Source organism: Ictalurus punctatus, chromosome 5, assembly GCF_001660625.3.
Source record: "Ictalurus punctatus breed USDA103 chromosome 5, Coco_2.0, whole genome shotgun sequence".
Classification (NCBI taxonomy): Eukaryota; Metazoa; Chordata; class Actinopteri; order Siluriformes; family Ictaluridae; genus Ictalurus; species Ictalurus punctatus.
The window spans coordinates 19,378,744-19,396,692 of NC_030420.2; the positions used below are offsets into that span (position 1 = coordinate 19,378,744).

At 39.7% G+C, this 17,949-nt stretch overlaps 1 protein-coding gene across 1 annotated transcript in view; it reads right to left on the reverse strand.

Moving 5' to 3' along the window:
- Positions 1–14,047, reverse strand: part of commd10 (COMM domain containing 10) — a 58,484-nt gene extending 44,437 nt beyond the window's left edge. Inside the window, exons 1-5 of the mRNA XM_017468862.3 lie at positions 13,809–14,047; positions 13,386–13,476; positions 7,097–7,207; positions 6,096–6,251; positions 3,031–3,144 (exon numbers count right to left, since the gene is read on the reverse strand). Coding sequence (XP_017324351.1) covers positions 3,031–3,144; positions 6,096–6,251; positions 7,097–7,207; positions 13,386–13,476; positions 13,809–13,837 — 501 coding nt within the window. The 5' untranslated portion in view covers positions 13,838–14,047. The remainder of the gene's footprint in view (positions 1–3,030; positions 3,145–6,095; positions 6,252–7,096; positions 7,208–13,385; positions 13,477–13,808) is intronic.
- Positions 14,048–17,949: the final 3,902 nt, after the last annotated feature.

Below are 17,949 nucleotides of genomic sequence, written 5' to 3' on the forward strand. Positions count from 1 at the left end.
CCACAGCTTAATTCATTTTTTCTTTTTACTCTGGTTAGGTGATGGCAAGCAATTATTATGTTAAGAAGGTACCAATTACAACTTCATGGTATGAGTTGAGTGACTTGTATGATCCCCCCCTTTTTTTCTGTTTGTGTGAAAGCCGTTGCCCTGTTTTACATCCAACATCGAGCATGAGGAAAACGAGAACAAATGTTTATGGCAGATCCTTGAATTTCTTCGCAACTTAAAATCTGACGTTTAATTGCGTTCTCTTTTGTGCTAGGTGATAATTAATGAGGTTTCACAAGTGAGAAATCCAACAGAGCTTGCTCCTCAGTGGCTGAACCCAGGTAAAGTATGATCATGTCAGACGCTTGGACTGATGTCGCATATGTCCGAATACACAGAATTACTTAACGCCTCGAAGTGAACTAGAAAAGTAACCACAGGAGACAGCAAGCTATACAATTACAACCCGGGATAAGCTTGGAATAATAATTAGACTGTTTCAAATGATAAAAATCAAAGTGTAAAGTATATTATGCAACTGTATAAATCAATTTGTTAAGGTATGTTCACACATGTGGCGACCTGCATGACAAAGCCACAGGAGACCGTTCGTTTTTAACGAGAGCTGGCGACTTCCGGCAACATGTGCGACAGCAACCATTGGTGATTAGGTGTGGGCATGTCCGACGCGACAAAATTGAGAAAAGTTGAACTGTATGAAAATTTTGACCGATTTGGTTCAGGGACTACCAATGGGAGTAAAGACAGTAGAGTACACGTGATCAGTCATCCGCCAAGAAGCCTGCGAGTCCAGATAGTTTTGTGGACCCAGACAGTCCGGTGCTTGCACTCTTGCTGCTGATAGATGACCGCGATGCCAAAAAACACAAACTTCTCGTTCATCTCGTAGCATACTCTACGATGCATATACACACACACACTGGTGAATTTTATATCCAAACGCTCTCCTTCCAGAAGGTTTCATTTTAGCGGCAAGAAAACCGGTTTGTTGTTAAAAGTGGAATGCTACAGTAGTTCCGTCACTCACTGATAAAGATACTGTTACTATGGCAGCCAGTAGTAGGAAGGCCGACTGGTGACTTCATAACACAGCGACTGTCGACTTGCAGTGATAAAAACCTGATGTACGAGTGAACGTACCTTTAGTGAATATAATTCAACAAAATATTCTATGGGGAAAAATATGGTGGTCAAACACGTGTATTCAACTACAGTTCAATCTAAATACATAAATGAAAAAATCAGCGAAAACACACTGACACGGAGGTGTATTTTTCACAGATCCTGCCCTGGTTTTGAAGCCTGCAGATTGACGAGGCCTTATATCAGGGAAGGGAAGCAGGGAAGGGAAACAGGAGGATCCCTAAGAAGTTCAAAAGTAATATCAAAGAGCCTGATTCTTTTAAGCAGAAGCCAGCTGTCAAATGGTCATGATAAGAGCAAGTCCAGGACTAAAAGAGAATGGACAGATATGACTAACGGACCTGAAGCGCTTTGTCCATCTAAGGCGAATTCTCTCCAAGAGTTTGCGAACAGCAACCGACAGCCATCCACGGCCACCTCCCCTTCTTCAGTTTCATTTTTATTAACTCCACTACTGTGCCTTGCTGTTCCAATTCAATACCTAATGCTTATTGCAGCCGCAAAAATCGCTGACGCGTGGAATACGTGAGCGTTTTAAAATTACACCAGAGTTTGGGCAGAACAAAAGAAATCAATTTAAGCCATGTAACAGAATCTAAACCTGCTCGAAAAAAGGGCATTAACATCAAGTATAACTTAATATATTGCGACCATAATATTATACTTTTGGGTTAAAAAAAAAAAAAAGTATGCCAGACATAACCATACCGAATTAACAGCCCAATAACACTATACCAATAATATACATGGACTGTAACGTGCTTACTATAAAATCAACACAATGACTGCGTATGGTTTAGTTTTAGACCGTTACACCAACATGGACTGCTTTATTTCACATGTTCACGTTTCACATTGCATTAACACCAACAAATTAGTCATTTCAACATAACTACTAACGGTCATCCCATCGTCTGAGCAGTTGTTCATGGAGCACTTCCGTCCGAAACGAAAATCACAAACTTTCATTAAACGGTGTTCAAAGCTCTGGAGTTTCTTTCGGTCCATTATAGTTCATCCTCAATTCAACAGCTCCCAGACAGATATAGCACTATCTGGAAGAGAAAATGCCAGCTCTACCTTTCGCACATACAATAAGAGTTAAAAAGCACGACACAAGCCTTTTATTCAGAAGGAATTCTAAAACCCAGTCTAAGCCCAGAAACTCCATTTAAAGTCAAAGAAGTTGCCGGTGAATATGACACACAGTATTCTTGCTTCTCGCTTAGAGAACAGACTTTTGCCATGTGGGAACAGCGCCCCCAATTGAGCAACTTAGAAAAGGGCACACGTTGCATCCTTCCTTTTATGTTGACCTGCTCCAGGCTAAAAGCTATCAATTCCAAACAGAAGCATCCTAAGTGGATTTATTTTAAGGGGAAAATGTTCCATTTGTACTTTATTAGAACAAAAAAAGCAACAGTTTGGAGACGTCATGTATTCCCTCAACCACAAGGACACTGTGGCTAAATATCCTGCATTGCCACTAATAACACTAGCAAAAAAACAGGGGGTTATGGACAGGAAGCCAGGAACAAAAAAAAAAACCTTCTAATCTACCGAAACTTTAGAAGGCCTGTCACTGCTTTGGGCAAAACAGAGGTTTGTGTGTTTATCCAGATGTTTTGTTACTCTGCAGGCTCGGATTATGCCTGGTTCTTGGCAATTCAAATTGCTGTTGCTTTAAAAACAAAACAAAAAAAGGGAGCTCTCACAGGGTAGCAGCCAGTTCTTTTAATGAGCTGTTGTTACTTTTTCTGGCGAAGGCAGAGCGTGCCCAAATTTACATCCATTTCAAAGCCAGGTGCTACCGCAAGAGACCGGGGTGATGCGAACATAGTCTCCACGCATGGATAAGCTGCATAAAATCTTTACCTCCAACTCATCCTCCTCTCTGACTCCCAGGTCCAGCACGGCGTGTGGCTCTTTTTGCTTAGCCTGTGATGACTGGCCCATCTGAAGGTTGAGTTGCCAGCCTATATGCTCCAGCTAGCAGGAAGGGAAAGAAAAAAGAAAAAAAAAAGAAAAAAAAAAAAAGAACTCTTATTATACACATCATTTCCTCAATTTACTCAAAGCTTTTTATAATGGAGACAGAGCCCGATCCAAGCACAGAGCTCAGCAGGTTAGAGTTTGGAGCCCAGCAGTGGCTCCGAGACAGTCCTAGAATTTAAACTCGCTACCTTCGAGTCACTTATAATGAGTTCTGCACTGATATTTCATGGAAAAGCCTGCATATTTCATGCCTCGGTATTAATATTCAGTTATGAAGCCAATTACTATTATTATTAATCCATACAGCCTAGAAGAAATGTCTGAAAAATAAAATACTAGACTAAAAAGGTCAGACTTGTGTGCACTGAAAGCACAGGCATACAGAGTATGTGTCTGGATAAGGTAATAAAAAGTGTTAACTTACTTTTGCTTAAATTTCACTGTTCGTCTGCAGGAAATGGAGGTTCAATTGAATTGAATTCAATTTTATTTGTATAGTGCTTTTAACAATGGACATTGTCTCAAAGCAGCTTTACAGAAACATATAAACACTGAATACAGATTTTAAGTGTGTGAATTTATCCCTATTGAGCAAGCCGGTGGCGATGGTGGCAAGGAAAAACTCCCTAAGATGATATGAGGAAGAAACCTTGAGAGGAACTAGACTCCAGAGAAGGGAACCTATCCTTCACACCCATAGGTGCTTTATGAAAATCCAATTCCAGATTTAGTCTCCCCTTTGCTGTTTTAACAACCTCTATTGTTCTAGGAAGGCTTTCCACTATTTTTGGAGTGTGTGTGGCTGTGGGGACTTTACAGGTGTGGAAGCCTGGGACGGAGTCAGGGTTCTGGTTCATCCCGAAAAAGTGTTCAGTGGGGTTGAGGTCAGGGCTCTGTGCAGACCACTCGAGTTCTTCCACACCAACCTTTCCAAAGTATGTTTTCACTGACCTCTCTTTGTAAGAGCAAGTGGACAGCAAGAGCATTGTCATGCTGGAAAATGTTTAAGACTCTTAGTTCCAGTAAAAGGGAATTCTTAAAGCTACAGCATACAAAGACTTCCTATACAATTTGGGGAAGAACCACATATGGGTGCGATGACCAGGTGTCAACAAACTTTTGGCCGTATAGTGTAGGTTTTAATCCATTAATCTGTTTAACCTAAATCCAGTTTGTGATTTAAGCTGAACCATAATTATATACACTGAAGTAAATGCTGCTGCTACTATATTGGTTTTATGATGACTCCTCCTTCAATAATCATCAATACTTTCGTCACTCAAAACATTTCATCCTAAAAAATTGTAATACACACACCCACGTGTAATTATAATTTTATATATATATATATATATATATATATATATATATATATATATATATATATATATATATATATATATATATATATAAATAAAAAAAATTTACTTACACACACACACACACACACTATCTCACAAAAGTGAGTACACCCCTCACATTTTTGTAAATATTTGTTTATATCTTTTCATGTGACAACACTGAAGAAATGACACTTTGCTACAATGTAAATTAGTGAATGTACATTTTGTGTAACAGTGTAAATTTGCTGTCCCCTCAAAATAACTCAACACACAGCCATTAATGTCTAAACCGCTGGCAACAAAAGTGAGTACACACCTAAGTGAAAATGTCCAAATTGGGCCCTCCCCGGTGTCATGTGACTTGTTAGTGTTACAAGGTCTCAGGTGTGAATGGGGAGCAGGTGTGTTAAATTTGGTGTCATTGCACTCACACTCCCTCATACTGGTGACTGGAAGTTCAACATGGCACCTCATGGCAAAGAACTCTCTGAGGATCTGAAAAAAGAATTGTTGCTCTACATAAAGATGGCCTAGGCTATAAGAAGATTGCCAAGACTCTGACACTGAGCTGCAGCACGGTGGCCAAGACCATACAGCAGTTTAACAGGACAGGTTCCACTCAGAACAGGCCTCGCTATGGTCAACCAAAGAAGTTGAGTGCACATGTTCAGCGTCTTATCCAGAGGTTGTCTTTGGGAAATATGATGTATGAGTGCTGCCAGCATTGCTGCAGAGGTTGAAGGGGTGGGGGGTCAGCCTGTCAGTGCTCAGACCATACGCCGCACACTGCATCAAATTGGTCTGAATGACTGTCGTCCCAAAAGGAAGTCTTTTCTAAAGATGATGCACAAGAAAGCCTGTAGTTTGCTGAAGACAAGCAGACTAAAGATATGGATTACTGGAACCATGTCCTGTGGTCTGATGAGACCAAGATAAACTTATTTGGTTCAGATGGTGTCAAGCATGTACCATGAATGCCAACATGAAGCAGAGTATGATCCCCCTCCCTTCAGAGACTGGGCTGCAGGGCAGTATTCCAGCATGATAACGACCCCAAACACACCTCCAAGACGACCATTGCCTTGCTAAAAAAGCTGAGGATAAAGGTGATGGACTGGCCAAGCATGTCTCTAGACCTAAACCCTATTGAGCATCTGTGGGGCATCCTCAAACGGAAGGTGGAGGAGCGCAAGGTCTCTAACATCCACCAGCTCTGTGATGTCATCATGGAGGAGTGGAAGAGGACTCCAGTGGCAACCTGTGAAGCTCTGGTGAACTCCATGCCCAAGAGGGTTAAAGCAGTGCTGGAAAATAATGGTGGCCACACAAAATATTGACACTTTGGGCCCAATTTGGACATTTTCATTTAGGGGTGTACTCACTTTTGTTGCCAGCGGTTTAGACATTAATGGCTGTGTGTTGAGTTATTTTGAGGGGACAGCAAATTTACACTGTTACACAAGCTGTACACTCACTACTTTACATTGTAGCAAAGTGTCATTTCTTCAGTGTTGTCACATGAAAATATATAAATATTTACAAAAATGTGAGCGGTGTACTCACTTTTGTGAGATACTGTATATTTTATATATAAGGACTCACCTTCTTGGGGGCAAATATCGTCTGTCTCATCTTCTCTACCACATCTGAGCCAGCTGTAGCCCAAGCCTGGCTAAATGCCTCGGCTTTGTCTGGGGCAATGTGGATGTTTTCAAGTTGCTGCTTCAGAGATGCCGGTTTAATATTGTGATGCACAGCCTACACACAAATGATACAAAGGACACTTTCACTCATTGTTCACACACAACATAAGCAGGGCCAGCAGTAGCACACTGCAAATACCATACCAAACCAACTACCATTTAAATGTTCAGAATCGCCTCTCGAAGATTTTATCCAACATTCTTGTTAATACAAAACGACTAACAATTGTCCAGACTGATGAATGAAGCAGATGATTCATAAATGTATAAGAAAGCTGTTGAACAACAACAATCAAGTTGATAAAAATGAATATGCAGCATGTGATTGTGGTGAAGAAATCTAGTGAGGCAGATATTCACTTTTTTTAATTGCTTTAAGTATTAGGAATATATTTTGATCCTGTTTTACCAAAATATACTGGTGTCCAGTTAATAATTTAATATACATGTTTTTTAACAGAATAATGAACTAGTTCTATGTAAAAGAAGATCCCATATTGGACTGTAAGCTTAAGTCTTGATTATTTTACAGCTCAAAAGCAAGAAAACACTTAGGCAAGTATACGGTAAATGTCCCAGTTATATGGTTATAAAAGACAGCTATATTTAAAATGGGATCAAAAGATCTCACTTTTTCTTATTGATTAATACATCAAGATCAGAGCTTTTAAGTTAGCCCAAAACTGATACTTATTCGATACTGACATCCTCACAGTAAGCAGGAATCTCTGCGAGTTCTGTTGATAACTTCTCGTTCATGGCACGAAATACATCGGTGCAACGTACTGAAAAATATGTCAAATCTGATCCAATAGTGATCCATGGTTTCAGACCAATATTGGTCGAGAACCTTCTCAAATGAATGCATCACTAGATGCAGTTTAATCTTATACCACCAACCTGTTCTAATAAGAATGAGGACGTCTCTAGCACCAGGTGAAGAGCTTGTTTCTCTAAAGCCAAAGCAGTCTGTAATTTCTGCTCTTCATCTTCACTGAAGGAGCGCTCGCCCTGAGATGGAAAAACAGACATTTTAGTTATTAAACACTGGAGCGCAGCACTAATGCAAGAATCTAACAGGCTTTCATGATCTTGTTAAGAATCATCCACTCTGAAGTAATCATAATCTTTATGATTACTTTCTTTTCACTTTGAATAATGGTTTACACTTATATAGCACTTTCATCCAAAGCGCTTTACACAGTGTCTCATTCATCCCTTCACACACACACACACACACACACACACACACACACACACACACACACACACACACACACACATAACTTGCTAACTTGAGTTATTACAACAGCTGGTGTGTGGTGGGCGTTGTGGTGCACTATGGCTGCCGTCACAACCAACAATCCAGGTGGATGCTACACACAGGTGGTGGATGAGGATATTCCAACCCCCCCTCCCCCCTCCAATGTAAAGAGCTTTGAGTGCCTAAAAAAAAAAAATGCTAGAAAAATCTAAGGAATCATCATCATCATCATCATCATCATCATCATCATAACTTTTGAGCCATTCATGACAGATGCATGAAATTGCCAGGGTCTAGTATAAGATGTTTTTAAAGTATAAAACAGAAGGTCCACATTTGCATATAAATAAAAATAAAAATGTTCATGCTTTGCCCCTCTATATCTCCACACTAAAGTACATCAGATCTTTCACATTTTTATATCCATTATTGATGTCACAGTTTATGATTTATGAGGTGTTAAATATGAAGAAAAAAAAAAAAAAAAAAAAAAAAAAAAAAGAAGTCCTTTTGCACATATTGCATAATCCATCCATCCATCTTCTATACCACGTATCCTTCAGGATCGTGGAGAACCTGGAGCCTGTCCCAGGGAGCATCAGGCACAAGGCGGGGTACACCCTGGACAGGGTGCCAATTAGGCCTGGATAATAATTCAATGTCAATATATATCGCAATATAATTTTTTTAAATAAATGGTGATATGATTTTTAAACACGTTTCCGATATTTCGACATACATCAAAACATTTGTCACTGACTGACGCTCATGGCACAGACGAAATAGTTGATAAGAGAGGAAAGGCTAATTCAGTGGTGTGGAAGTGGTTTCCCTATCTTAGCTCTGATAAACTTCAGGTTTCAGTGCGCTGCAAAATGTACCGGAGAGTGGTGCCGACTAGCAGCGGGAACACATCAAATCTGTTCCACCATCTGAAGCAGTTCCACCCGATAGAATATTCTGAGAGTCAGAAGATGAGACATCATAAAGGTTTAAGCCAACCTGTCTGAAATATCACCGCCACCCCCATCACCAGCTGTGTCAAAAGAGAAACCCATGCAGCTGCATTCATGCCTTATGACAAGCAGTTTAAACGATATAAAGACTTTAGTAAGGCGGTCACAAACTTTTTGGCTAAGGACATGATGCCGTTTAGTACTGTAGAAAATGTGGGCTTCAGGAAAATGATGTCAGTCATCGACCCCAGATATGAGCTCCCTGGCCAGAAATATTTTTCCCCACACAGCTACACCTACACTTTACGGTGATGTTAGGGAAAGGGTGGAGGAGCAACTGAAGTCAGAGTCATATTCTGCGACCACAGTGGACCTGTGGTCAAGCCAAACCTCAGAACCATACTTGAGCCTGACATTTCACTTTATTGATCAAGATTGGAAGCTTGTCAGCTTATGCCTCCAGACGGATTACTTTCCCAAGGATCACACGGGTGAAGCAATTACAGCCGGACTTACGGACGCGCTCGCCTCCTTGGGGGCTCAGCGAGGACCGCCAGGTCTGCATCACCACAGATAGCAATAACATCAAAGCCGCTGAGTTGAACAGATGGACAAGGCTACAATGCTTCAGGCACCGACTGAACTCCGCTATTGGTAAGTTATACACAGTTAATATACATTTGAGTATTATGTCAAGTTATTTTGCTCATAGTATGAGGATATATTACTACAATCATTGCAGTAACAAATAAGCAATATGCTTAACACAAAATAGGCCCAACCTAATCGTAGCTTATCAGTGCTTGTATGTTTTTGATAGCTATTTTTTATTCTTTATATTTGTTTACAGTATGTTTATAGTCACACAATTTTATGCTTGCTGTGTGGTTGTTGCATGCCATGTCATAAGAATTTCATTGAGCATGTGTTATAATGTGCATTTGATTTGATAAATAAAACACTTGAGTTGAGGTGCTCTGTGTTATGTAGGCTATGAGTATGGATACCAAAACCAGACACTAGATATTACTTAGTTGGCCAATAATTTTGATTAGGTGATTTCATTTCCCCAATCAATTTAAGTGACTGAATAGGCTATTCATTTATTCTTTAGGTCAAGACATACATATTTGTATGGATTTATACAGTGGCAAGAAAAAGTATGTGAAGCTTTTGGAATTTCATGGTTTTCTGCATGAATTTGTCATAAAATGTGATCTGATCTTCATCTAAGTCAATGGTATTGACAAATATAATGTGCCTAAAATAATAACACAAAATAAATTCTGATCCCTCATGTCTATTGAACACACTCATTCAAAATGGCAGTGGAAAAAGTAAGTGAACCCTTAGAATTAATAACTGGTTGACCCCCCCCCTTGGCAGCAATACCCTCAACCAGTTGCTTCCTGTAGCTGTGGATCAGACCTGCACATCATTCAGGAGGAATTTTAGCCCATTCTTCCTGGCAGAACTGCTTTACCTCTGTCATTCTTTGGACGTTTCATGTGTATGGCCCTTTTCAAGTCATTCCATAGCATCTCTATTGGATTGAGTTCTGGGCTCTGACTTGGCCACTCCAAAAGGCGGATTGTATTTTTCTGAAGCCATTCTGAAGTGGACTTGCTCCGGTGTTTTGGGTCGTTGTCCTGTTGAGTCACCCAACTTTTCAGCTGACGTACAGACATTCTCAAATTATCCTGAAGAATTGTCTGATATACTTGGGAATCCATCTTCCCGTCAATGATTGCAAGCTGCCAGGCCCTGATGCAGCAAAGCAGGCCCAAATCATGATGTTTCCTCCACCATACTTTACGGTTGGGATGATGTTTTCATGAGGATATGCCGTGCCCTTTCTATGCCAGATGTAGTGCTGTGTGGTTTTTCCAAATAGTCCAATCTTAGTTTCATCAGTCCACAAAACATTTTCCAATACCGCTGTGGAGTGTCAATGTGCTCTTTTGCAAACTTCAGGCGTGCAGCAATGTTCTTTTTAGTAAGCAGTGGCTTTCTTCGTGGTGTCCTGCGTAGATACCCTGCTTGTTCAATGGTTTACGTATTGTAGACTCATGAACAGAGACGTTAGCCAGCTCCAAAGATGCCTTCAAATCTTTGGCTGTCATTCGGGGTCGTTTCTTTACCTCATTGATGAGTCTTCGTTGTGCTCTTGGTGTCATTTTGACTGGCACCCACTTCTTGGTAGAGTAGAAACAGTCCCAAAGTGTCTCCATTTATAGAACGTTTGCCTAACTGTAGACTGGTGAATTTCTAAAGTCTTTGAAATCCCTTTGTAACCCTTGCCAGCTAAACGTAAATCAACAATTCTCGATCGTAGATCCTCTGAAAGCTCCTTTTGGCGAGGCATGGCTCACATAAGCGTGTGCTCCTTGTGCAGAGCAAACTCCAATAGTTTGGGGGGTTTTCATCAGTCAAAGTAGCTGTAGTCCACACCTCCAAACTCCTTTTCTAAACAACACTCCAGGTGTGCTAAAACCTGACTCCAATTAGCTTTTTTGAGGTCATTAACTCAAGGGTTCACATACTTTTTCCACAAGCACTATGAGGGGTTTTTTTTTGGTTGTTCTCAATAAAGACATGAAAGAACAGAATTTTTTTGTGTTATTATTTTGGACACATTATATTTGTCAATACCATTGACTTAGATGAAGATCAGATCACATTTTATGACAAATTTATTCAGAAAACCATGAAATTTCAAAAGGTTCACATACTTTTTCTTGCTACTGTACATACAGCAGTTCTATCAATTAAATTCAAAAGGTGTTTTACTGGCATGGAAACAGACGTTTACTTTGCCAAATCAGGTGTGAAATAAAAAAAACTAAATGTACATAAGAAGAAGAATTGTGATTTTGCTGTAAGAATAATATAAATAAATCAAATTTTGTAGGTAAAATACAAATGAGAACTCTATATTGCAATATTTTTTTTTCCTCCTCTCTGTCTACAAAGAAAGTTCACCAAGACAAGTGAGTGGACAAAGCAGTTGGGGTCTGTAAAAAGGTGGTGGCTGCCTTCTACTCCTGGAAGAAGAAACGGGACCTTGCAGCTGCTCAGGAGGAGTATCACTTGCCAAAGCACAAGCTCATCAGTGAAACACCAACAAGATGGGGTTCCCGTCAACAAATGGTGAAGCGGGTTCTGGACGAGAAAAGGGTCATCACAGAGGTCCTCTCAAAAGACAAGAAGACCAGGTCGCTGGTTCCTACTTGGCAAGATGTGGACGTTTTAGAGTCTATAGATGCAGCTCTTAGCCCGCTCCTCGAATTCACCGATGCCTTGTCCGGTGAGTCCTATGTCAGTGTGTCATTCCTAAAACCAGTGATGCATCTCTTCAACACCTCCATCTTGAAGGAAGCAGAGGATGACACAGACCTCACCAGGACCACAAAGACAACAGTGATGGGATACCTGAATGAAAAGTATGATGACCCAGCCATGGATGATCTACTTGACATGGCATGCTTCGTTGACCCAAGATTCAAGCTTCAGTACACTCAAGAGGAGAAGAGAGAATACATCAAAGAGAAAGCTGTGTTGGAGATGCTGAAGGGAGAGAGAGCTGTTCTGGTAAGGAAAGAGGAGTCCAGAGATGAAGCCATGGGAGATGCTGCTGCAGCAGTGACACCAGCCAAGAAAACAAAGCGGTCTCTGGCTAGCTTTTTTTTCCCAAACAGGTCCACTACTACCAACACAGAAGGCTCGAGTGTACAGCAGGCAGTTGAGAGGGAGCTCAGCAACTACCTTCTGTCTCCAGACGCGGACAATGACTCAAATCCTCTGGATTGGTGGAAAGTCTCTCCTAAGAACTTCCCCAGAATAAGCCAACTGGTAAATCATTACTTGTGTATTCAAGCCATAATCTCCCCCTCTGATAGGGTTTTTAGTACAGGTGGAAACATTGTCACATGTAAAAGGGCATCCTTGAAGCCAGATAATGTAGACCAGCTTGTATTTCTTGCCAGAAACCTCTATCAACCCCAAACAACATGTGTTCTTGTTATTGCTCACACTTTTTCTGTTTTCTTCAGAAACTCTGAGCATTTTTCTTCTTTTTTTTTTTTATCCTGGCAGAAGCACTTTTATTTCAATCTATAAGAATAAAATAATCAGCCTATGTTGTAGTTTAAAGTTAAAGATATTAATATTGACAAAGGTGAGAGTTTTATGTTTATTTGACAGTGATTTCACATTTCTTGTTTGTATGAAGGTTAAATCCAAATAACAGTTGAACATTAATTTATTTGTGCCATTTTTATTTCTAAATTATTATATAGTTTTATATGAGGAGGTTTCATAGACTTGGCAAATTCATTTTACAGAAGTTTGAAGGTACAGACATCCGTTGTGGGAGTCCTTGGCAGTTTTTCTGAGGATTTATATTGTTCATATCGATATCGGAATTATATCGTATCGACTGAAATGAATAAATATATCGTGATATACATTTTGGCCATATCATCCAGCTCTAGTGCCAATCCATCACAGGGCACAATCACATACACATTCACACACTACAGACAATTTGGACATGCCAATCAGCCTAGCATGCAAGTCTTTGGACTGGGGGATGAAACCAGAGTACCCAGAGGAAACCCAGAGAACATGCGAACTCCGCACACACACAGGGCCATGACGGGAATCGGACACTCAATCCTGGAGGTGTGAGGTGATTGACATGTATGACAATGTCTACCATAAAAAAGGATTATAAGACTAACTTACAACTTCATTGCAACAGTGCCAGAAACGTCCCCCTGTGACGTGAGCGCGGGAGACAACCGCTAACTTCTCCCGGAAGTAACGAAAACACAGCACTAGTCAACAAATTAGCACCAGAATCACTAAACACATCAAGAGAAACGTGTTTAATGTGCCTCAAGGTGGAGCTTCCCTTGAAGTCTAATGCACAACAGAGCTGTGTTTAGAGGAAACAGTAAGTTCATACCTTAAGATGAAGTTTCTGAAGAATGCGAGAGAGAAGTCTGGACAGTTTGTTGACCTCTATAGAGTTGATGAAAGTTACTGCGTCTCTGATGCTGTAGAGAGAAATTAGGTAAAGAACCGACCCAAAACAACCCCTGAACTCTAGTCCAGTTTTTACATTCTTGACCATAGCTTTAAAAAAAAAAGTTTTATTTTTATAACCTCATTGCACTTTGCATACATTCATATACTGTTTTTATTATAATGGAGAAACTACAGTCCTGTTATTACCGTCTGGTTCATTTAATTCTAGCGTTTGAGCTTTTGGTTGTGTTTACAGCTCGATTAGACTCCAACAGCAATTAGCTAGATCCTATAGGACAGGCAACAGAACAACTACAAAATAACAGCACTTCCCATATTTAAAAAATCTAATCTCACTTACCTCTGTGTTTCTTTCACTATTAAAGCCATGCTAGTGTCTCATTAATGTCTATATTAACGTTCAGTCTTTCATCTAGCTAACTGGGAACCACAGGTTAAATCCCAAATTCCGCTCCTTTGGATATATAGTGCACTGCATAAAAAGCCGTTATTTCATACGCTATGTAGTGCACTTATATAGGAACAAAGGAGCCATTTGGAATTCGACCTTGCAGTGGATGTATTTACTTCCTGTTTAACGGTCACGTGTCGCTCAGTCACATGACATCAGTGCCGGCTAGATGAGGGAAATATTTAAATCCGAGTGACTCAGTTAGTAGGTTAAAGACATTAATACTGTATATTTGCACGTTTACACAGCTAATACTTACTGAAAGATTAGGAAAGCTCCTTGGTTCACCCTCTGCCCCAATATTATATACACTTTGCTACACAACTTTATTAAATTATCTGTGCTCTCTCTCTCTCTCTCTCTCTCTCTCTCTCTCTCTCTCTCTCTCTCTCTCTCTCTCTATATATATATATATATATATATATATATATATATATATATATATATATATATATATATATATATATATATATATATACACATACACAGTGCTAAAAAAAATTTGATTTCTTCTGTAAATGAAGACAAAATCTAAGATTAAACATAAAACAAAGGCAACCTGACCAAACACATAATGTAGTTTTTAAATGATAATGTTATTTGTTGAAGCAAAAATGTTATCCAGTACCACTTGGGCCTGTGCAAAAATGTATTTGCACCCATAATTACTAATTCCCCAAATCTATGAAACTGCATTCATAATGGGGTTCAGCTGGACTAGACACAACCAGGCCTGATTACTGCAAATTCTGTTCAATCAACTCATCACTTAAATAGAACTTTTTCAACAGAATGAAGTTGGTTAAAAGGCCTTATCCAGTAACACACGATGCCAAAGTTGAAAGAGATTTCAGAAATGGTGAGGAAGAAGTTGACTGAAATACATTATTCTGGGAAGGGTTACAAAGTTATTTCAAAGGCTCTGGTACTCCAAAGAACCACATTGAGAGCCATTATCTCCAAATGGAAAAACTCAGCACAGTAGTGAACCTTCCCAGAAGTGGCTGACCTTCCAAAATTCCTCTATGAGCATGGCAACTACTCATCCAGCAAGTAACAAAAGAGCAAAGGACAACATCAAAGGACCTACAGGCCTCTCTTGCATCAATAAAGGTTACTGTTCATGACTCCACTATCAAAAAGACACTGAGCAAAAATGGCATCCATGGAAGTGTAGCAAGGTGAAAACCATTGCTAACCCAGAAGACCATTAAGACTCGTCTGAATTTTACCAAAACAGACCTTGATGATCCTCAAACCTTTTGGGAGAATGTTCTGGTGACTGATGTTTTGGTAGTGGAACTGTTTGGAAGACAGAAGTCCCATTACATAAACACAGAATTCCACAAAATGAATATCATACCTACGGTCAAGCATGGTGGTGGAAGTGTGATGGTGTGGGGATGCTTCAGGTCCTGGTCAACTTTTAGGGAAATATGAACTCTGCACTCTACCCAAAAATCCTATAGGAGAATATCCGGTCTTCAGTCTGTAAGTTGAAACTCAAACGCAACTGGATTATGTAGCAAGACAATGATCCAAAGTGTAGGAGTAAATCCTAGTCCTAGAAGTAAGTGAACGACTGATCTCTAGTTATCGGAAGCATTCGGTTGCAGTTAAATGTGACCCATCCAGTTTTTATGTTTAAGGGGGTAATTCGTTTTTCACATTGGTGATAGATGTTGGATAACTTTTTTTTTATTTTATTTTTTATGCTTCAGTAAAAAAAAAAAAAAAACTGTAGTGTTTACTCAGTTTGCATTTGTTTTATAATGTGTTTCATTTGAAGATCTAAAACTATTTAGTATGAGATGCACAAAAACAGAAGAAATCACCGGTCTTCATAGTAGTAAAAAAAAATAATAATAACCTAAAATTAATTAAATTTCAGCAGAAAAAAAATGTTCAGTAGAAATGAAACCGGAGATTGTTTGTTTGAGCTGAAATAAAAATATAAGAATTAAAATTAATTACATTTCTAATTACCAATAATATGGTGTCAGCTTCACTGCTAAATAAGCTTTAAAAGTTTTTGCATTTAAATTTTGCCACCATTCATGAAGGGGGTAGTCATGAATATTATATTGAAAAGGCCCTGGCTGCATCTCTTGCAGGAGATACACTATATTGCCAAACGTTTGTGGACAGCTGACCATCACACTCCTACTGCAAGTGTGTCTTCTCCAAACTGTTGCCACAAAGTTTGAAGGGCATAATTGTCTACCATGGCTTTGTATGCTGTAGAATTAAGATTTCCCTTCAGTGGAATTAAGGAGCCCAAACATGTTCATGACACTGGGATGAATTGAAATGCAGACTGCGTACCAGGTCTACTCATCTCAACTTTACTAATGCTCTTGTGGTGGCTGAATGAACAAATCCTTACAGCCATGCTCCAAAATCTAGTGAAAAGCATTCCCAAAAGAGTGGAGGCTTTTATAGCAGTAAATGTGGCACCAAATCCATATTAATGCCCATGGGTTTGGAATGGTATTTTCAACAAGCACTTATGAGGGTGATGGTCAGGTGTCCCCATACCTTAGGCCATATAGTGTACTTATGGCTTATATAACTTATAAAACTCCTACAGTGCTTTATGGAAAGTGATAGGTGACGAAATTGCTCCTACTGTAGAGATTTTAGAGGGTAATGCATTTGCATAGACTACATCTTGAACTATTGCATGTTTTAGTACTGTAGTTAGATTCTAAGTATAATTTTTTTTATTACTTAGATTAGTAAGGCCCAAAGGGATTCTCTGTCTTAGTGCTACAACATCTACCAGTGCATGTTTCTCTCAATAATTCACCGGGCAGAGCATCATAAAAGGAAATCCTATTACTAAAATATTTGCACCCTCTTACATGTATGTCATGTACATCATTCTCGGTAGAAATGGTAGCTGTAATTACCAATTTATTTATTTTTTAAGTTCTTGGTATGTGAATGGCTGTACTGTAGTGATGAGGGATGAACAATATATTGACTTTTTTTTTTTTAATCTTTTATGCATCACTAGGGTTTAGATGAAATGAATTAAATGAATAAAGTCACTGAAAGTAATGCAGGGTTGTTTCATCATTTCTTCTCCCTGTTCACGCTGCCTTCGTGTAGCTGGCGTCAGGACGAGGAGGAGAGCTCAGCGACACACATCAAAATAAGCAGGCCCAGTGAGAGCAAGAAGGCAAGCAGATACCCTAGGGTCATATCTCCCTGTAGTTTTCACCTGGTTTACCAATGATGACCAGGGTTGAGCCTGGCCAGTACCTGGATGGGAGACCTCCTGAGGAAAACTAAGGTTGCTGCTGGGAGTGGTATTAGTGAGGTCTGTGTGGGGCCTAATGCCCCAGTATACTGACAGGGAGACTATACTGTAAAAACAGCACCGTCTTTCGGATGAGACGTTAAACCGAGATCCTGACTTTCGGTGGTCATTAAAAATCCCAGAATACTTATATTAAAAGAGAAGGGTTATAACCCGGTGTCCTGGTGAATTTTCCCCATTGGCCCTTCTCCATCATGGCCCCAATAATCGACATCTCTAAATTGGCTACATCTCTCTCCTCTCCACTAATATCTGGTGGGAGTTCTGGCGCACTATGGCTGCCCTCGTCGTGCAGGTGGATGTTACACACTACTGGTGGTTGAGGAGGACCCCCACTCATTCTATGTAAAGCTCTTTGAGTGTCTAGAAAAGCGCTATATAAATGTAACTGTAACTAACGCCTTAAATTTGTCTCCCAAACTGTGTGGCACTTCAACTGTCCTGGAGAACGATTATTGCAAGCTCAAAGATATACAGATGGCCACGGACAGCATGTAATCTAACACCAAAGAACTGCATGAGCAACATGCTGAAGGATCATAACAGAGAAAAGCCTTTCTTTTAGGATGGCAAGTTACAAAACACCTTGTTTTTAAAACTAATTTGATATGGTGCATGATTCTCTCTGATTAATTGAATCACATATCATTACATCATCTTACAAATTAATCACGTTGTGTTTTTTTTTCTTCTTCACTATATCAT